Raw genomic sequence first — 22,083 nt, 5'->3', positions numbered from 1 at the left:
ACTGGACATTTAGTAGTTGTACATGACAACAAACTGGTGTCACTGAAGTTTCATGTTCTGTTCAAACACTGGTTCAGGCTGAAGGCTTAGGAAAAGATGAAACTTAGCAAGTTGTAACTTGCAGAAATTTGGATAAAGAACCAGGTGAAGGAGTCAGACCATCCTAAACAGTAATATGCTAAGGAATCAAATGTCGAGATGATGACCCCAGTCGGGATGAGTCCTGCTCTCCCATTAGTGGGAATTTGTCGTCCAGACATTCGATTCCCCCAGTTCGCAGAGCAGCAGTGGGTTGACTCTGCAGGCTCCCAGAAGCCACCTCAAAGAGACAAGCTTGCTGTCCAACAGCCTCTTCCTGCCGCCACCCCACTGAGACAAGCCGGGTGTCAGAGAAGCTGCTCTGCCACCTGGCAGCCTCTCCCATCCCATCCCCAACCCTTCACATTCCTCCCTCCCCCACCCCTAGCCATACCTTTCAATCCTCCCCCCACCCCAAGCCACTCCTTGCCATTCACTCAATACTAACCTTCCAACCCTCCCACCCTAATGCTCACCTACTAATCCTCCCCATCCCTAGCCTTATCTTTAAATCCTCTTCCCACCCCAAGCCTCACTTTGCCACCCTCCCCCAACAGATCCCTTACCTTTCCAACCACAACCACTCAAAATCCGTCAATTCCCTCCTACCCCCAAATCCACCACCCCAAGCCTAACCTTGCCACCCTTCCCCAACCCCAAGCCACTCCTCTCCACCCTCCCTCTATCCTCATCTTCCCTCCTACCCCAAGCCACACCTCAGCAACCTCTTCCACCCCCAAGCCACAGACCCAGGTAAATGGCAAGCAGCACACCAAGAGCAAGTGGGGGGGGGGACTACTGCCCCAGTAAAGCCCACTGCTGGGGGAGATGCTTCCTCTTCCATTCTTTGCTAGGGCCCATTGTATCTCCCCTGCAATGGGCTTTGCTGCTAGTCACCTATAATCAGTTTCCAAGGATAATGGAACTGGGAAAGGGCAGTCCATTTAATTAGCAGACTGTGGAAGTGGTAGAAGAGCCTTTGCTGGTACAAGTGGTAGAAGAGCCTTTGCTGGTACAAGTGGTAGAAGAGCCTTTGCTGAGGGGGCTGGGCCTAACTGCAAAAGGCCTTGTCATGTGGCACATTATTCTGACCTGTAAGTCACATGGCCAGCAACAAGTCTTTATAGTTAATTGGCATACCGTATATACTCGCGTATAAATTGACACACATATAAGTCGAGGCACCCAATTTTACCTCAAAAAGCTGGGAAATTTTATTGATGTGCGTATAAGTCGAGGGTGGGAAAGGTCCATCAGGAGGCAGGGTGCTGATTCGGCAAATGAGCCACAGGTGGAGGAAAGGAGCACCCCAGAAGCCTTTGGGAGGCGTTTTACGGAGGGGTGAGGCGGGCGCGCGTGGGTCTGGGGAGAGGGAAAGGGGCTGAAGGCAGGAGAAAGCGAAGCAGAGAATACCTCGTCTCCCTCACTAACTCACGCTTTCTTTCTTTCTTGCAGGCTCCAAGTCTTGGTTTCAGGGAAGCTGCTGCTTGGGGCAGCCTGTCTCTACGGTTTTCTTAAAAGGGCAATACTGGAGCATTTCCCTTTTAAGAGAACCATAGAGACAGGCTGCCCCGAGCGGCAGCTTCCCTGAAGCCAAGCTTTAGACTTGGAGCCTAGAAGAAAGAAAGCGTGAGTTAGTGAGGGGGACGAGGCTTCACAACTTACGAGTAAGAACTGCAGCTCCGTGGGGGGAGGACCCGCATATAAGTCGAGGGGGGCATTTTTCAGCCTTAAAAAAGGGCTGAAAAACTCAACTTATACCCGAGTATACATGGTAATCAACTATACATTTGATTGGTTAAACCAGTGATGGTGAACCTACGGCAAGGGTGCCAGAGGTGGCACTCGGAGCCCTCTCTGTGGGCACACACACACAGAGTTCGTCATGTGGGGGGCGGAAAATCACTCCCCCCCCACACGCATACATCTAGGCTGGCCTGGGCCACTGAGCACAATGTGCGCGCACCACGATGAGCAGGGAGGACTTGGCTGGTGGGCTTGGTGTCTGTGCTCCGGGTGGCTGTTGCCCAAGGAGGGGGGGCGCAGAGGAGGCAGAGATGCTAGAGAGGCACAGAGTGGTGCGCGCAGGACTTGCTGGAGGCTAGAGCAGGCTGGCCTCTGCTCGAGCAGGTGGGGCAGAGAAAGAGGGAGCCAACCGTTTTTTTTCTAAACTAAAACCTCAGCATTCAGGTTAAATTGCCAGGTTGGCACTTTGTGATAAATAAGTGGGGGTTGGGTTGCAATTTGGGCACTCGGTCTTAAAAAGGTTCGCCATCACTGGGTTAAACAGTATCACAGTGCAGGGTTCTAATGTTGCTAACCTAAATTCCAGTTTGGCCCCTGCAACCTGCACAGTCCTTGCATTGTGTCTTGCGGTTGAATCTTGCTGACAAAAAACCTGAACTGGATTGAACTTTGACTACTGACTACTGCTGACTTTGTGTTAATATCTTATTTTTTGAAACAAAGCTTATAACTGCGAAGTTAGTCTTTTGAATAAGTGTTTTGTTTAATCTTTGTCCTCACAATTCACTGTTCTTTTATTCCCATTACTTGCACAATTTTAATAAATCACTTCAAGTACATTTTGTGGTATCTCTGAATTGAGGAGGCTTCAATCTAAATCCAGTACTTTGGCCTGGATTGGACACAGCTACCAAGTTAACTATTTCATAATCATCCTGTCTTGCAAGGATGAATTTCTGGATTTTAGTCTCAAGTGAGCCTTGGCTTCTGGCTGCTTGGGTAATAAAAGGACTGGTGGCAGGCTACGAGGTGAAGGGTGAGGATTTGTTTTGCTAATTGACCCATTCCAGGAGTGTTCTGGGAGAAGACACTTTTGACAGTGCATGCCACCTATAAAGTCTGTATGAAGTGTAATCTTAATAAAGCAATTATGAATACAGAAATCCCTGTGCATAAGAAAAAAGATGACAACTTGACCTGCCAAATGTATTATGTTATGGATTTTCAAAGAACAATTTAAACTTCACATGTCTCACATTATCTCATATTTCTTCTAAACATGAGAGTCATTTTACCTAACAGCAGGAAATCTATGTTCAATTAAAGGCATCACAGCTGTAGTCTACAATAATTCAGAAGGATGTGGGAATCTCCCACATAGCACAAAAAGTGCTACAGATGCCTTTTCTACCATTTGAAAACCATTAACTCTACTTGTATCAAATCTTACAAGCTTTGACTGTTCCCTTCTAAAGCACTATATATGTATTAAATTGGCACAGCTGGGTTCTCAAAGCACCATGAGCTGCTTTTGTGTGCATGCCTTCAAGCAGAGAGCTCTCCCTAGACAGAAGAGGAGGAGTTTGGATTTATTTGTGTACAACTTGTGACAAAGGGTTAACCTTTCTCATTTCAAAAAGCATCATACTTTCAGTAGGTATTTGGAGATGTGTTCATTTAAAGAACAGGGCTCACAATTCTTAGAGAATTTTGGAAAGTAACATCTTCTGATATATATGTTGTGTCCATGCAGACTTATACAAATTTGTAAGTGCTAATACATTAAAGGTCAGTAGCATCTTGCTGGACTTAATGAGAACTCTCAATAAAGTCCCAAATAAATGAATACATTATAATATTTAAAATCAATAAATTCCAATAAATTATAAACAGTAATATGAACTGCTTGCATGTGTCTTAGAAGTCAGCTTTCAAAGAAGCTCCAAGAAGAGCGTACTCATCTTCTCCAACAGGGCCACTGTCACAAAATGAAAGAATTAGCTAAGAGCCAAAGGGAGAGGCACAAGTAAGGAACAATAGTGGTTATACATAATTGCAGTGAAGCACAGCTGGTCAAAGGAAAGCAAAATTTCTTAGGCATCTCATTGATCCCAGGTAATCAAATTAATCTGTCTGCTCTATCCAGGAGCCACTCAGCTTCAGTAAAATTGAATGATTCCTTGTGTTTGTTCACCTGGGATTAATCTGAGATCATCAAATATATTCCCTTTCAAGTCTTTCAAGCCTAAACTTGCTTAGCTAATTACTGGATCTGGCCAAAGCTTTAACTAGACTAAAAGCTCATCTAGCCTAGCCAGAAAGTCCAATAGGTTAAGAGAGATGCCAAGGCTGTCCATACAAAGAAGAGGAGGAGTTTGGATTTATACCGTGCCTTTCCCTCCTGTAAGAAAACTCAAAAACCCTTCCTCTCCTCGCAACATATACCTTGTGAGGTAGGTGGGGCTGAGAGAGTTCAGAGAGAACTGTGACTAGCCCACAGTTACCCAGCAGGAATGTAAGTTTGGGGAAACAACTCTGGTGAACAGAGAAGGGTCTGCTGCTCATTTGGAGGAATGGGGAATCAAACCCGGTTCTCCAGATTAGAGGCTATTAGTAATTTTATATTCTATTTTTATATTCTTCTAAAGGCATGTTTCATGTCCAGACAAGTCACTTTTAATTCCCATTCAAATAAATAGGTATTAGTAATAGGACTGTTTACTAATTTAGCCATCTAGGAAGAGCTCCTTCTTCAAAATGGCTCCAGCTATCCCCCAAAACTTTCTGAATATGAAATGGCCAGTAAATTGTGAAATATCCTACTTAATTCTAGTGACAGATGATATTCTATGAAATACTGTTCTTGATGGAAGAAGGGGGTTATCTGATCACCTGGAGCATGTCTTTGCTTGCTGGTTTCATGATTGGACTTAAAACTCAATCAAGAGCAGAAAAGTAGTTGAACATATTTAAGTTTTTACCTGGAGGCATGATAGTTTCAGTCAGTCTGGATCCTGCAGTAGGAGCAATTGTGTTACAATGGATGTTGTACTTCCTGCCTTCAACTGCAAGTGTGTTTGAAAGACCCAGAAGACCAAGTTTGGCAGCACTGTAGTTTGCCTGACCAAAGTTGCCATATATTCCAGCAGCAGAGGAAGTCATAATTATCCTTGAAAAAAACACAAAACCCAAGTTTCTGAATTAAACATCATAGCAACAAGAGCTCTGAAAAGTAATATCATGAGAAAGAGGAAGTCCCATCCAGGAGCTGGGCATCTGGCAGCACTGCACTGCTGTTCCCAAAGGGGCTTCCTGGTGGGCGGGGAGACCCCACAAGAATGAAAGCCTCCCTGCTGCTTAGGAGCCTTCATTGGGCCTAACACATTTACACCACCCAAAAGGGTTGCATGAGTGTGTAGCCTGGGCCACCGGCACAACATGACAAATGGACGGGAAGGAGCCCATTGATGTCAGCTTCTCCCCGGGCACAACCACCCACGCTATGCCGACAGAGGCAGCAAAGGCATGAGAACACTGGTGCCACAGTTGGTGCCATGTTCCAGTGCCAGGAGAGGGCAGCAGCTGTGTACCAGCGAAATTGTCCTTCTGCCAGGGTGAGTGCCCTGGGGAGGTGAATCTGCTGGCATGGCTGGCACACCACTCCTACAGCAGATCCCCACCACCACCACAGCTTTGGATAGGGCTCCTAATCTTATAAAAGCAATTTAATCTAACAAACCATCAGTATTAGATCATTCATTCAACTATAAACAATATTCAAGAAGAAGAAGAGTTTGGATTTATATCTCCCCTTTCTCTCCTGCAGGAGACTCAAAGGGGCTTACAATCTCCTTGCCCTTCCCCCCTCACAACAAACACCCTGTGAGGTAGGTGGGGCTGAGAGAGCTCCGAGAAGCTGTGACTAGCCCAAGGTCACCCAGCTGGTGTGTGGGGGAGTGCACAGGCTAATCTGAATTCCCCAGATAAGCCTCCACAGCTCAGGCGGCAGAGCTGGGAATCAAACCCGGTTCCTCCAGATTAGATACACGAGCTCTTAACCTCCTACGCCACTGCTGCTTTCAGATCTTTAAATAATAATATATATTTACAGCACAGTATAAGTGTCAATAAGAAGGCTGAAATATTGTTGCCATATTTTTAAGTTGGCTTAATTCATGTAACATACCAAAATTGCAATTATCAAATTATATGCTCACATCACTATTCAAAAATAAATGACAGGGTCACAATAATATTCCTTTTACTGAGGGATAGGATTGCTAAAAATATTATCTTGTGTCATGCAATTTTTATCGTTGTGTTTAATATATAGTAAGTCCCATTTACAACACAAAAAATTATTTAGGGAGAGTATAGAGAACTATGGTCACAAATGGAATGACAAATGAAAGCTAAAAAATCTACCTGTAAATAAAGTTGAGAAGCAGAACTTAGGACAATATTTTGATTGAACATAATGGCTTCTTTATTCTACATACAATTTAATCATGACTCTGGGTGAAGAATGGTAAGACAGTGTAATAGAAAGATAGTGAAGCAACAGATTCTTTCATGTTTCCCAGAGTAGCTTTTAATGCAATTCTACTGCAATCCTATGAAAAGTAACTCAAGTCTAAGGCTATTGAAATCAATGGGCTTATATTGGAGTTACTCTATGAAGCATTGAACTATTAATTATTATTACTGTCATGCCCCCAGAGACATTTTCCTTATTTAAGCCTCAGTTATACCCTTAGTTAGAAAGGGCTTAGTTGTTTTATATACTGTGGGAGGGAACCTTAGACCCTGTCCCTTTAAGAAGCCTTCTATAGGCAAGAGCACTAAAGCATTCCTATTAGTTAGCAGTTCCTGTTTTACAGTCTGTTCAGGTGTCTGGGGAAGGCTGGAGACAGCAATATCTGAGACACTTAAGGTGTTAAAGATCCATAGTATGTGAGCAATCAAGTTTCAACAGATTTGCAAGAACACCAGGCCCACACTATCAACACTGGAGATCATTAGGATGGGGGCTGGTCTGAAGGAGAAAGTCTTCTGAATGAGCATCACCACGCCCCCATGGCCTCTTGTCCAGGACTGATGAAAGACCACAAAACCTGGTGGGGCAAGTTGTTTTAAGGCATTGGCTTCACCGTTCCTTGTCCAGGTCTCAGTCCCACTTAACAGATCCACCTTTTGTGCTACCAAGTAATTTTGAAGCATCATGATGTTATTATTGATGGACCTGGTATTACACAGCACCAGGGTTGGAAAGGGGTAAATCCCCTTAGACCCTCTATCATATTGTGGGATGGGACAAAGGTCAGAACAAAATCAAGCCTGGCTGTTTCTCAGCCACCTTCCCTCATATGGCCTCCCTCTGCAATAATTCCTGCACCCAACAACCATGGGATCCCTGGCTCCATATTGGCTCCTTCAAGATGAAACTACATCCCCTCCTATAATATCCTACAGTTTACTAACCTAAATCCAATCCCTAATACTAAACTAATACAGCCTCTTTAGTCCACTAGTCAATTAATACAACCATCCCACAATAAAATGCCCCCCACCCTTTTCAGGGTCACTGGATATTCTGCCAGAAAAATGGCATTCACCTCCAGTTCTTCTGAAGGGTGAACAATAAGTACCAGATTGACTTAATCTATATATATAAAAATCTATCAGTGCGTTTTTCTGCAGACAGGTAATCTCACAAACTACTGGACCGATTGCTTTGAAATTTTCACACAACGTCGCATTCACATGCGGCCAGGTTTCCATACTGTTTCCACACCTCCTGTTGTGTACATGTCACAACTGTGCCAGTTATTGTGTACATGCCACACCTGTGACAGTTGAAACCACAGTTCTGTTCCGCAACAACGCCATCTGCTGGCCATCAAAGCAACACCCTCTGATACAAGGGAACCAACCATGCCTTCCTTGAAAACCACTGCCTTATGGAGTGAAAGGGATGGGGCGGGCCAGGGACGTGGCCCACCCACCCTAGCAGAGGAAGGGGAACATTAGTGAGGGACTGGATGCCATGCAAGGGAACGGGAGAGAGGGCGGGGAGTGAGAGGCCCCCAAGGAAAAATACTATCTTCATGCCTCATCAGAGTCAATTCAGGAGAATTCTCAGCATTCATTCTCAGCATGAGTAATTAAATGGGGTGGATGACTGAGATGCTCTGATGAAAGTGAAGGGAGTCAAGCCAGTCTGAAGTTCTCTGATGTTTTCCAAACTCCACTTCCAATTGTATAAGTCTGCCCCCTTCAGGTTCATAGGGAGGCTACAATTTCTGCACTGATTGTCTCCAGCAGCGTAATGGTAATTGGAGGTCTTTGCTACCAATGAATTGTATTGAAATTGAATTGAAATTGAAATTGAAAGACCGCCAAAAGGTGTGAGTGGTGATCACAGACACACCTGGTAGCCTCATCAGCCCAAAGGCTTTGTGCTTCATTGCCATTAATATGTTGATCACTCTGACCAGGCCAATCCTGTCTCCAGTCTCAGCTACAGCAAACATGCTTTCGATGGTCACACTTCACAAGGGTGACCAATTCAGATCCTTTCACTGGATAAGGAGGGGTATCTTGTTGAACCATTTGCTGGAGTTGCTGGCTTCAGTCGTTCCAGCCTCTGTGCTCCAGGTCTTGACCATAGCCTATGCACTCTGCCACCGTCTCAATCTTTTGCACCATCTGAACCAGTCACTGTCCAGGATGAATGCATCCCGTTTCTTCCATCTCAGTCTCCCACTGCTAGCTTTGGTCATTCCAGCCTCTGTGCTTCGGGACTTGTTCATGGCCTCTGTACTCTGCCACCGCCACCTCAGTCTGTCGTACTGTCAGCATCGGCTGATGGGTAGGATGAATGCAGCCAGCGTCTCCTGTCTCAATCAGCTTCACCAGTTCCCTCCTAAGTTCTCGTATTTGCTCTGGAATTTGGCTCTTTTGGTTTTTTGCTGACAAGGTAAGGTTTTGGTGGAAAATCCACATTATCTTTGAAGATTCGTAAAAGATTCGTAAAAGCTAATATTACCTTAAAATGGGCAAATTAACATAACTAAACTAACAAAAGCAGAGAGTCTCTTAGAGATTGTTCTAATAGAACTTCTGACACAATCAGAATCCATTTGAAGAGTATTTCAACCTAATGGGAAGACTGTGATAACTGGAGGACCCTCAGAATTATATAACTTATGGCCCCATCCAAGGGGCTGGGAGGGAAGAGAAATCTGCTGGTGGAAGAATAGGCCTATGCCAGCCATTTGCCCTCCCAAAACGGCTGGGTGAGGCGGCGTGTACCATACTAGTGCTCCTGCACCTCTGCCAGAGTTGTGGGGGCAATGCAAAAGGTGTGGCTGAGGGTGGAGTCATCATTAGTTGACCTCCACCCCCACTTCGCTGCCAGAAACTTTGGTGCCCAGATCCTGGACTTATGTCCATGGGAGCCCTATGGAGGGCTTTCGGGGAGGGGGTGTTTACCTTTTGGGATCCCCACACCACCAGAAAGCATGACTGCAGCACTCTATCCAGACTCCCAGCCATTTGTATTTGTATGGGGCTGGCCGAGTCCTTAGCTTTTAGAGTTACAGATAAACATCATGGGGTGAGATCAGAAGAAGACCCAGTCTTGGATGGAATTTGCCTGAACTAGCAAGACAGGCACAAGTAATTTGTTTATGTTGTATCTCTTTTAAAAATCTGTCTTTAAAGGGTGCTTAAACATGTTTTGAAGGGCATATTCTGAATAATCTGTGGAAACCTTGTAAATGATTTTTGGCTACCATGAAAAACCTGTTTCAATTGTTACGAACTGTTTTGGATATTTCTTCCAAAAAGAAAGGGAAAATGCACATTTGCCAAATAGAAACAAAATTAACATGTTCAGATCTTACAGAGAAGCAGTTACATCTTGCATAGCAACAAAGCATTTTCCCTCTTGTAGCCATATGAAGCATTTCCAGTGAACAGCTGAACTCTTATTCACCTTCCAAATTTCTGGTTCTTCATATGGTTCCATGCAGCTCGTGTCACCAGGAAGGATCCTCTCAAATGAACTTTGTGAATTATATCTAGAGGGAAAAGATTTGGAAATAGCATTAAATTAATCTTGAAAGTGGAGAAGCAGATGTATAAAGAAAAAGGGGCTTTGCTATTTAATCAACTCACCCCAGTCTTCATCACTTATCCGAGTGAATGAACGGTCCCTCAATATGCTAAATGAACAAAAAGGAATAAAATTATCAAACTGAACAAGAAGGTCAATAACTGAAAAGTAAATCAACCAAACAGACAAAATCTGGACCCACTTACCCAGCATTATTGACCAGAATATCTGCAAAAACAAGCAAACCCATATAAGATATTATGGTACATAAACGTGCACCTACTCCAGTCTTACTTTATTCACTACCTTATTGCATTTAATACTGACATGCACAACATGTCTCAATGAGACCAAAGTGAGCAAACACACAAGTCTGCAAGGACACAAAATGCTTATATTTGCCAAAGGAAATGTCTGTGGCCCACATGAGTTTTTTGCTCATTGCTTATATAGCAGTTAAGGGTGTACAGGGTGAAAGTAGAATATCATATATTCACATGAAAAACCTTTCTTGGAGAACACTTACTAGACTGAAACAGTTTCACCCTTTTAAAACTTTCAAAGTCAATGGACTTAGAAGGGTGTAGGTCTTGGAGCAGCATTGTCAATAACTAGGTCAATAACTTGTTTTTATTTTATTTGTATTATGAGCTGGGTGTTGCTCGGCTGTTCAATTCTACTGCTTTTAGTTGTTTTATATAGTTTTAATGTGTGATATTTTATTTATTTAAGACATTTATAAGCTTATCTTTCTCCCAATTAATTGGGACCCAAGGTTGATAACAATAAAATCAGCTCAAGGTGACAATTCTAGAAACAGAATTAAATAAACAATTGAAGTTCGTTTTTTAAAAAGCAGTAGATAATCCAACAGAGACTGATGCCCTTCAAGGTACCTCCAGAAGAGCCCCTGATTCCAAAAAGTTAGTTCTGTTTTAAAAGTCCTCCAAAATTGGGAAAGAGATACATTTTCTTATGTCTTTCAACAAGGGTATTCCACAACATAAAACATATCATACAATATATGTCTTGGACTATATTATGTAAATCTGCCACTGGTATCCTCACATCAGTTCTCCTCCTTCAGGACACTACCTTGCATGGATTCAGCATCATGTTGTGATGGGAACCACATATAATACAAGATAAATTATCCTAGATGTAAAGAGAAAGTCCTTGACACAGAGGTGTAATTTTCAGTGGCAGACTTGCATCCCTGCTTTATTTCTACCATTCAGTTTAAAATTGTCAATGCAAAAATATATTTCTTTTTAAATTATATGTTACCTTTCCAGAACTAACGCACAGATACTCATCAACAATTTTGGTTAATCTATCAAAACTTTATAATGTTGTTCCTTTAAGGAACTTAGAGCAGCATGCATGGTTCTTCCCTCTTCCATTTTATTTTCAGAATCTGGAGAAGCAGATTAGGCTAAAAGAAGGTTCAACTGGTTTCAGTTCACCCAGTGACCTTCATGGCATAACAAATCCAATCCTAAACTCCAAACAGTATATGACACTGTAAGTTGTTTACCATCTGTTCCTAACTCTTTACAATTGCAATGGCTATCGAAATAATTTCGAACAATGAAAAAAGTTCTTCAGATAAGCTTCCCTGTAATTCCAACAATTTTAGTCATTTTAAACAAAACATAAAATCTTTCCTCTTATTACAACATTTTTTTCTCCTAATGGCATGGTTGTGGCAAGTCTACAGTAAAAAAAAAAGAGCTATAACCAAATAAACTGAAAAATTACAAGAAATTCTGGGAAGTCTAAGTTACTGTAAAGATACTTCATGAAGAACTGCAATTTTAAACAGCCTAATAAAAGTATTTCTCCATTCTGGCAGATTCCAAATGTTAAAGTGTAATTTTTTTAATGGATCAACAGGGCACAAGGCTAAGGCAGGATCCTCCAAACATCTATTTCCCCACTGATTAAGAAGAAGAGTTGGATTTATATCCCCCCTTTCTCTCCTATAGGAGACTCAAAGAGGCTTACAAACTCCTTATCCTTCCCCCCTCACAACAAACACCCTATGAGGTAGGTGGGGCTGATAGAGCTCAGAAGAACTGTGTCTAGCCCAAGGTCATCCAGCTAGCATGTGTTGGAGTGCACAGGCTAATCTGAAATCCCCAGATAAGCTTCCATAGCTCAGGCAGCAGAGCGGAGAATCAAACCCGGTTCCTCCAGATTAGAGTACACCTGCTCTTAACCACTATGCCACTGCTGCTCCTTAATCCACATAATCCAAAAATCATACCTATCTTTCCAAATGCATCCAGTGCTGTCTGTATAAGCTTCTCACCAGCTTCCACTGAATCTGTAAAGATCAAGTTAAGGAAAAACAACATCACTCAGTCATCAGTCACAAAAACACACAAACATCTTAAAATACAGGCAATATACAAAGTACAGATATTTTCCCCCACAAATGACAAAGAGGCAGACATCTTTTAGGCCAGACCACATTTAATTTCACATGCAGTAGTCCTGATTTTAGACACATACATAGTGGCATACAAGAAAGAGGCAGTTACAAATACTGATCAAAATAAAGCCTGTGACTATAGCTACTCTGCAGCAATTACAACCATGGCTATTATTTTTAACTAGCGGCAAAGCCCATAGTGAGGGAGATGAAATGGGCCCTAGCAAAGGATGGGGAAGGAGACATTTCCTGAGCTGCTCTGCCAGCCTAGGCAGTCTGGTGGGGTGGAGAAGCAGGAGGGCTACCTACGGCCTGTGGAGCACCGCTGGATGGAATGGGCAGTTAGGTGAGGGTAAGGTGCATGTGGGAGGGAGGGAGGGGATGGAATGTCACCCATCAATGGTGGAGGGTTTGTTGTCACGACTTTCCATTGCTTATCCCTTTATTGGTTAGGATGTCACAGATGCAAGTTCTTTAGCTGGTTGTTGGCTTTTCATTACAATTCGATCCTCACCTAGAGGCCTAGGACAGTGGTGGCGAACCTATGGCACTCTAGATGTTCACGAACTACAATTCCCATCAGCCCCTGCCAGCATGGCCAATTTTTTCAATTCTGGAGTGCCATAGGTTTGCCACCACGGGCCTAGGAAGTTGTAATGTATCGGCATAGTATTCGTGCGGATCCAGCAAGACTGCCTTCTGAATCTGACAGATGTTAATGTTGTCGATTTAAAGATATTTCAAGTGCTGTCCTAGTGTTTTTGGAATGATGCCCAGGGTGCCGATTATCACTGGGATGATCTCAGCTGGTTTGTGCCATAGTCGCTGAACCTCAGTTTTCAAATTGTGGTATTTACTGACCTTCTCATGTTCTTTTTCAATGACCCTGCTGTCAGCAGGTACTGCTATGTTGATGACGGTCACTTTCTTGCCCTTGATCACTGTGATGTTCGGGGTATTATGTGCCAATACTTTGTCCCACAAGATCTTGACCTTCTCATTTTCTATTACTCTCACTTGACAACGATCCCACCAGTTTTTAGCTGTCCTAATGTATTTCTTGCATAAATTTCAGGGGATCATCTTGGCTATTGAATTGTGCCTCGGTTTGTACTCTGGGCTATCTTTTTGCAGCAGCTGAGAACATGATCTGCAGTTTTGTTGCCTTCCTTGCATTGCACTGTCTTCACTTTGCATCATCTGAGGATTTTTTCAATTCTGGCCTCGATCATATTTGTCATAATTGCCTGCTCTTGAGCCACTAAAATCAGTGATTCGGTTTCCTTTTTCAGAGTTCCAGTTGCTAACCACAGCCAGGTCTTCTCATAAGAACATAAGAACATAAGAACAAGCCAGCTGGATCAGACCAAAGTCCATCTAGTCCAGCTCTCTGCTACTCGCAGTGGCCCACCAGGTGCCTTTGGGAGCTCACATCTAGGATGTGAACGCAATGGCCTTCTGTGGCTGTTGCTCCCGATCACCTGGTCTGTTAAGGCATTTGCAATCTCAGATCAAAGAGGATCAAGATTGGTAGCCATAAATCGACTTCTCCTCCATAAATCTGTCCAAGCCCCTTTTAAAGCTATCCAGGTTAGTGGCCATCCACCACCTCCTGTGGCAGCATATTCCAAACACCAATCACACGTTGCGTGAAGAAGTGTTTCCTTTTATTAGTCCTAATTCTTCCCCCCAGCATTTTCAATGAATGCCCCCTGGTTCTAGTATTGTGAGAAAGAGAGAAAAATGTGTCTCTGTCAACATTTTCTACCCCATGCATAATTTTGTAGACTTCAATCATATTCCCCTCAGCCAGCCTCCTCTCTCCAAACTAAAGAGTCCCAAACACTGCAGCCTCTCATAAGGAAGGTGCTCCAATCCTTCAATCATACTCGTTGCCCTTCTCTGCACTTTTTTCTATCTCCTCAATATCCTTTTTGAGATGCGGCGACCAGAACTGGACACAGTACTCCAAGTGCGGTCGCACCACTGCTTTATATAAGGGTATGACAATCTTTGCAGTTTTATTCTCAATTCCTTTTCTAACGATCCCCAGCTTAGAGTTTGCCTTTTTCACAGCTGCCATGCATTGAGTTGACATTCCCATGGAACTATCAACTAAGATGCCCAAATCCCTTTCCTGGTCTGTGACTGATAGCACTGACCCCTGTAGCGTGTATGTGAAGTTTGGATTTTTTGCCCCTATGTGCATCACTTTACATTTTGCTACATTGAACTGCATTTGCCATTTCTGAGCCCACTCACCTAATTTATCAAGGTCCGCTTGGAGCTCTTCACAATCCTTTGTGGTTCTCACCACCCTACATAATTTGGTATCATCTGCAAACTTGGCCACCACGCTACCCACCCCTACTTCCAGGTCATTTATGAATAGGTTAAAGAGCACTGGTCCCAAAACGGATCCTTGGGGGACACCACTCCCGACATCTCTCCATTGTGAGAACTTCCCATTTACACCCACTCTTTGTTTCCTGTTTCTCAACCAGTTTTTAATCCATAGGAGGACTTCCCCTCTTATTCCTTCATTGCTGAGTTTTCTCAACAGTCTCTGGTGAGGAACTTTGTCAAAAAATATTCTCAATATTCACCTTATCCTGGATCTTCTCCAGAAATTGGCCATGCAATTCTTTGTTGTGCCAGCTTTCAGTCATTTTAATCACATTTTTTCTGTATTCCTGTTTGGTTCTCTGGGCTTTCAGCAAATGTCTTTTCTTCAATTCAATCATTGCCTGTTCTTGACTTTTTTCACATAATCAGCCAGCACATGTGTCGTGGCCTGCTGAGTGCACAGGAGTTTTAGGTTACAACTGGCTAGCGGGGGGAGGCTTCACTTTAAGAGATCCTGAGAAGAAAAGCCAGTCCAAGTCCAGTGCAAGCCATACAAGCCAAGCAAGGGGCAGGTCAGTCAATCTGGTCCGGGTCCACAAATCCAAACATTCAATCTAAGAGCAGGCGTTGAAAAAACTATCAGGCTGTTTCATAAAGTTGCTCCTGCAACTCTTACTGTTTGCAGCTGCCTTTTATAAGCCTGCATTCCTGCTCAGTCTGAATCCTGAGCTGACTCACAACCATTCCTTCAGCGTCTCTTGTTGTTAGCCATTCAGTGATTTCATCATTTTGCATGGTTTCACCGAACTACTTGCATTGTTGGGTGCAAATTGATTAGGTATTTGAGCCAGAAGCTGTGTAGCTGATCATGTCCAGGTGCTGTCCAGTTTTTAACTTTCTTGATGTGATGTTTTATCATATCAGTTGTTATTATTGTTACTTACTTACTATCCAGCCCTTTCCCAGCACAAGCAATACTTATGAGTACTCATAAGCTATACTTAAGAGAACCACATTCACATTAACCTTGTTAATGCAGATGCATATCCACAGGTTTGTAGATAGATTGAAATGGATCCAAAGAGCCCTGGTATGGATGCAAGACACTTCCATATACATTAGAAGAGCTGCTGATCCATTCTCTGGTTCAGTTTCAGCTCACTGCATTGTGCTCCTTTCCAGTGGTTCTCCGCCATCTGGTGGACGAGATCACAAGTCACTGCAACTGGACAGTGATGCATAAGTAGTACATTGTATCCAGACCTGTGTTTGTAACCTTAAAAGAGAAAGCACACTTTAACTGTTGAATAAATAAAGATTTTGTACTGATTGTTGGTTAAGTGATTCAATTGGTCATCTGTGGGAATGCAGGAAACATTTAGCTCTTGGTTAGTTCTGACATCACAATTTTTAATTCAGGAAAGCACAATAATTAATTTCTTTAAAGATATATGAATAAGTCACACTAGAACAGTTTACAAAATAAATAAAAAATAAAATATCATATTAAAGGCCTAAGACCTGTAGTACACAACTCTTCCCAGCTATGTTTGCATAAGTTAAGAGAAAACAAGTCTCTCTCAAAAGACATATAGTATCAAACACAGGACTCCCAGGGCTACTTTACACATTATATGGTAAGAAATGTACATTTGTCATAATAAATGCAAGTACTGGGACAGCATAAATCCCAACTCCATAGACTAAGTACCTAAGATGAATGCTTTTCATATGTACACATTAATTTAATATATATCCAATTAGAAATGCAATGGGTGAAACAGTTCTCCAATTAGCAATGCAATAGGTGAAACAGTTCTCCAATTAGCTTTATTTCCTTTAAAGTATATTAGAAGCTATTTCCATATCACAACAATAAGCACATCCAGTCCAAGAGCAAGAAACTATCAGGAACAACATATTCAAGTAGCCTTCAAGTAGCCCTGAAATATAAAGGAGTGCAATTACCATGAAAGTACTAAGCAGAATTAGCAGCTCTCACTTTCAGCTCTAACTAATGCACCTGGATGAGTTTATGGATACTACTGCAGCAGAACCACTGACTGAGAAATGAACATTTTTTTCACATTTTGGCATAAGCTAAATCATAACTTCTGATAAAAATTTAGCCATTACTGCAGTTATGTCAGAATCTTTGTTAGTTTTTCACATTTAGATATTTACGACCCTTATCTGTAAGATATTGTTCCAAGAACAACCATGGCAGATGAATTTTTTGCAATCAATTAATAGGTGCATTAGAGAGTCCAGGGCAGTGATGGTGAACCTTTTTGAGACCGAATGCCCAACTTAAACCCAAAACCCACTTATTTATCGCAAAGTGCCAACACGATAATTTAACCTGAATACTAAGGTTTTAGTTTAGAAAAGCAGTTGGCGCGGAGGCGTGTGTTACTTGGGAGTAAGCTTGGTGGTAGTCAGTGGCTTTGTTTTGAAGCAACCATGCAACATTTCAAATGGGTGAATCACGACCCTGGGAGGGTTTACTCAGCAGCAAGTCCCATTGCCAGCAACCAAGCTTACTCCCAGGTAAAGGATAGTGCTTTAGTTCTTCCCATGAAAATCAGTGGGGTTTAACAGCGCTTAACAGGGTTACCTGCAGGCAGTGGCACATTACAACAACGCTGGTTGGGGAGAGAAAGAATTATGGAAAGAGAGACTGAAAGGCTGCTTGGAGAGAAAGAATGATGAAAAGGATCAGCATGAAGTAGCGAGGCCAGGTGGAGGGGCAAGTCCCAGGGCTTTGTTGGCGGCTCTCTCCGGCTGCAAAGGAGTTCCATGCACAGCGACCACGGGGAAGAGCCCCTCGGCCAGGTGAGATGTGATGCTGGCAGGCGCCTCTGGGCTGGGTGGAGCCTCTATGTGCAGGAGCAGTCCACCTCTGCAGCATGCTGTGCGCTGGCAGGTGGTGGTGGCAACAGGAGGGGGGCAGCTTAGGGCAGCAGTGGAGGGCAGGCATGCAGGTGCGGGGGGCAGTGGCAGCAGGATCCGGCATGGGGAGGCTGGAGGCTGCGTGCAGGCAGTCCATGGTGACCCTACCACCCACTGCCATAGAAAACCCCTAAACAGCCCGAAATCAAGCCTCAATGAACCAATTGAACTTGCAATCTCAGGAGATTAGGAGGCAGGCTCAGCTCAGAAAAATCATGGTGGGAAAATAAAGGGCTCAATTTGAAAATCGCCTCATGTTCTTCATAAGCCCCCCCCCCCCGCATGCGCACAACCACTTCAGCACCAACAAGCCTCCCTTCCCATATTCGCGCACTCACAGACCCAATCATCCTGCTCCTGCGCTGCTGTTTGCTCCTCCCCCAATTCCAAAAGACACTTAGTTGCAAAATGATCCTCATGCCTGCAAAGCAAGTCCTGCATGCGCCGCTCTTTGCCTCTCAAGCATCTCCGCCTCCTCTGCCTCTGCCTCTTCCTCCACCTTCCACCCCCCGACAGCAGCCACCCGGAGCACAGGCATCAGGCCCGCCGGCTGAGGCCTCGTTGGTCACCACGATGCACGCACGTTGCGCCCAGCAGCTGAGCCCAGCCTAGATGTGTATGTGTGGGGGGGAGGCAATTTTCCGCCTCCCCACATGACAAACTCTGTGCACGTGTGCCCACAAAGAGGGCTCTGAGTGCCACCCCTGACACGGGTGCCATATGTTAGCCACCAGGGGTCTAGGGCCAAGCAACCAAAAATACATAATCTGCTGAAACAGAATCTGTTTGTATCTGCCATAAATGGCATTAGATGGAAAGACATTTAGATGTGCCAGCATAAATGCCTGCCAATGTGTTGGAAGAAGCTAAGTAAGGCATTTGTCTCTTATATAAGTGAGATAATCTGAAAAATTAAGGTGCTCAAGTGTTATGTGCAATTTCTGCAAAAGTTTGCCTCTCTTGGTCCTCCAGTCTCTCTGATATAGTTCTCAAAATATGTTTTTCTACCAACCCAGCCAAAGAGTTTGTTTCAAGTCCTAGTTGAAGTAATTTCCTCAGAACAAATTTATGTCAACTTGAGATAAAGGTGTCACTCAGCATGCATAACAGAAGGCTTGTAGGTTGAATCTGGAAATGAATTTTCAGTCAATATCAGAATGTTGAAATTCATGCTTTAGTTTCTAGTCTCTGTTGGCCTAGTTTGGAGCAAATGATGGTGTTAGTTACACTACTGGGTACTCCCAGCATCTGTCGGAATAACTGAGATTGCAGATGTTCTATTTTAGAATTAAAGGTCGTGATCCAAAAAGGAATTCCATAAAATATACGTTGAACCATTTGGCCAAATAAATGTTGAGCTCAGCTGGAACATATTTGTTGCTCTTAAAGTGATAAAAATGTTTCAGGAGACAAGGGGTCCTTTTAATGTTTTTTATAGTTTTTATATGGTGAGTGACATAGCTGTAACTAAAGGTTATCCATAAGTATTTATATTGCCTCACCTGTTCTTTAGGAATCCCTTCTAATCTCCAAGCCTAGCTGTGTCAAGATTTTGCAAACACCATGATTTTGATTTTCTCATAGTTTATGGTTAAATGGTCTCAGCTACAAAACCAGTGGAAAGCTTGGATGCAACGCTGAAGGCCAATTCTTGATAATATCACCGCACTATCTACACATAGCAAAAATGGAGTAGGGTACATGCCTAATTGGAGGGGGAGAGGATTTTCTACTGAATTTTGAGGGGATGATAGTGCATTCAAAAATAGATTAAATAAATGAGCGGCTGGAGTACACCCATTTTTGACACCCACAGAAATAGGAATTTTGGTTGTCAATTATTTTCCAAAAGGATCTTTGGTTTAAAGATTTTAGTCTGGGATAAAGATTTTTAGTCTGGAATAATCTCCATAATCAGCTGTTGAGCTAGTTCTTCATGCTTGGTCAAATGATTTGCACGTAACAACCTTGTGAGTTTGACAATCTTTATTGAACCACGTGTTATAAGCTTCTTTTGAGGTCAAAGATGGTTTTGCTAAATATTGTCTATTAATATTTCATAGTAATATAAGGTTTCTCAGGGAGGCATTTTCTTCATTAAATTTATTGTAAGTTGATGCATTCGCAGGGAAGTCAAGCCTTTTCCTGCTCAGGGAGAATCCAGTTAATTAAAAAAAAACTTTGGTCTGACTTGGAGACTGTAAATATGAATGGAAATTTATATTTAATTTAATATAAGGGAGTCAAAAAAGGATTATGAGGAACACATGGCTGCGAACATCAAGACCAGCAACAAACAGTTCTTCAAGTATATCAAAAGTAGGAAGCCAGCTAGGGAAACGGTAGACCCGTTAGATGACAAAGGAACAAAAGGTGTACTAAAAGATGACAGGGAGTATAAATGGGAAATTCTCACAATGGAGAGATTTAGGGAGTGGTGTCCCCCAAGGATCCGTTTTGGGACCAGTGCTCTTTAACCTATTCATAAATGACCTGGAAGTAGGGGTGGGTAGCATAGTGGCCAAGTTTGCGGATGATACCAAATTATGTAGGATGGTGAGAACCACAAAGGATTGTGAAGAGCTCCAAGCAAACCTTTATAAATTAGGTGAGTGGGCTAAGAAATGGCAAATGCAGTTCAATGTAGCAAAATGTAAAGTGATGCACATAGGGGCAAAAAATCCAAACTTCACATACACGCTATAGGGGTCAGTGCTATCCGTCACAGACCAGGGAATGTCAACTCAGTGCATGGCAGCTGTGAAAAAGGCAAACTCTATACTGGGGATAATTAGGAAAGGAATTGAGAATAAAACTGCAAAGATTGTCATGCCCTTATATAAAGCAGTGGTGCAACCGCACTTGGAGTACTATGTTCAGTTCTGGTCGCCCCATCTCAAAAAGGATATCGAAGTGATAGAAAAAGGGCAGAGAAGGGCAACGAGGATGATTGAGGGACTGGAGCACCTTCCTTATGAGGAGAGGCTGCAGTGTTTTGGACTCTTTAGTTTGGAGAGGAGACGTCTGAGGGGGAATATGATTGAAGTCTATACAATTATGCATGGGGTAGAAAATGTTGACAGAGAGAAATTTTTCTCTCTTTCTCACAATACTACACCCAGGGGGCATACATTGAAAATGCTGGGGGGAAGAATTAGGACTAATAAAAGGAAACACTTTTTCACGCAACGTGAGATTGGTGTTTGGAATATGCTGCCACAGGAGGTGGTGTTGGCCACTAACCTGGATAGCTTTAAAAAGGGCTTGGACAGATTTGTGGAGGAGAAGTCAATCTATGGCTACCAATCATGATCCTCTTTGATCTGAGATTGCAAATGCCTTAGCAGACCAGGTGCTCGGGAGCAGCAGCAGCAGCAGGCCATTGATTTCACATCCTGCATGTAAGCTCCCAAAGGCACCTGGTGGGCCACTGTGAGTAGAAGAATGCAGGACTAGATGGACTCTGGTCTGATCCAGCAGGCTCTTTCTTATGTTTTTATGTTATGTTCATGGTGTAAGCCAATTTGGGTCCCTACTTGGGAGGAAGACTTTTAAAAAGTGTGGGCTTGTGAGTCATCACTCCACACTGTCCACCTAATGTAGCAATTCCTACACAATAATTGAGCTGTGTAATTTGGGTGGCTTAACATCCTATTTGGATTTCACCAGTGGTGGGATTCAAATAATTTAACAACCAGTTAAGTGGTGGGATTAGCTACCGGTGTAAACTGGCTGAATCCCAACACTGGACTTCACTTCCAAATTACAGACCAGAACCAAATAACCAGAATTCCATTGCAAAAAACACTTATTCAAGTACTCATGTGACAAACTTGAAATTTCAACAGAACTCCCGATTCACATTCAAATGGATGGTAAGTTGTATTCTGTAGTAGGCACATATTTAGTTTGGGAGGCACATCCTTTTATGGGGTGGGGGGGTGGGAAGAACATACCATAATTGGCCACTGCTTTGCCACCTTTGGCTCTTATTTCTTTAACAACTTCATCAGCAGCTGAAGAGCTTTTTCCATGTCCCTTGAAGTCACCTCCAAGATCATTCACTGCATAACACAGAAAAAAAGAGTAATGAGCCAACTATTACTGTATCTGGCATATGTATCTCCATTGCTTATAAAGCATTCTACCCATTGATTGTAAATTCAGAGCTAGTTCTGCTGCGTAGCTGCTGTGGACAAGAAACTTCATGACTCCAAATACTGATCTAACATTTTCATCTTTCCTGTGACAATAAGGAAAGGTTGAATGGCTAGTGCTTGCAGCAGCATCCCTTCCATCATGCCTGGCCCCAGTTCATCTAAATCAGGAGTCTGCAACCTGCAGCTCTCCAGATGGTCATGGACTACAATTCCCATCAGCCCCTGCCAGCATGGCCAACTGGCCA

At 43.1% G+C, this 22,083-nt stretch overlaps 1 protein-coding gene across 1 annotated transcript in view; it reads right to left on the bottom strand.

Annotated features, from left to right (window-relative positions):
* Positions 1-22,083, bottom strand: part of HSD17B4 (hydroxysteroid 17-beta dehydrogenase 4) — a 79,424-nt gene that overhangs the window by 45,081 nt on the left and 12,260 nt on the right. The window contains exons 3-8 of the mRNA XM_048503681.1: positions 21,635-21,742; positions 12,213-12,272; positions 10,150-10,171; positions 10,006-10,052; positions 9,824-9,908; positions 4,806-4,993 (exon numbers count right to left, since the gene is read on the bottom strand). Of these exons, the coding sequence (XP_048359638.1) occupies positions 4,806-4,993; positions 9,824-9,908; positions 10,006-10,052; positions 10,150-10,171; positions 12,213-12,272; positions 21,635-21,742 (510 nt within the window). The remainder of the gene's footprint in view (positions 1-4,805; positions 4,994-9,823; positions 9,909-10,005; positions 10,053-10,149; positions 10,172-12,212; positions 12,273-21,634; positions 21,743-22,083) is intronic.

Source organism: Sphaerodactylus townsendi, linkage group LG07 (assembly GCF_021028975.2).
Source record: "Sphaerodactylus townsendi isolate TG3544 linkage group LG07, MPM_Stown_v2.3, whole genome shotgun sequence".
Taxonomy (NCBI): Eukaryota; Metazoa; Chordata; class Lepidosauria; order Squamata; family Sphaerodactylidae; genus Sphaerodactylus; species Sphaerodactylus townsendi.
This window is presented reverse-complemented; position numbering and strand designations above follow the sequence as displayed.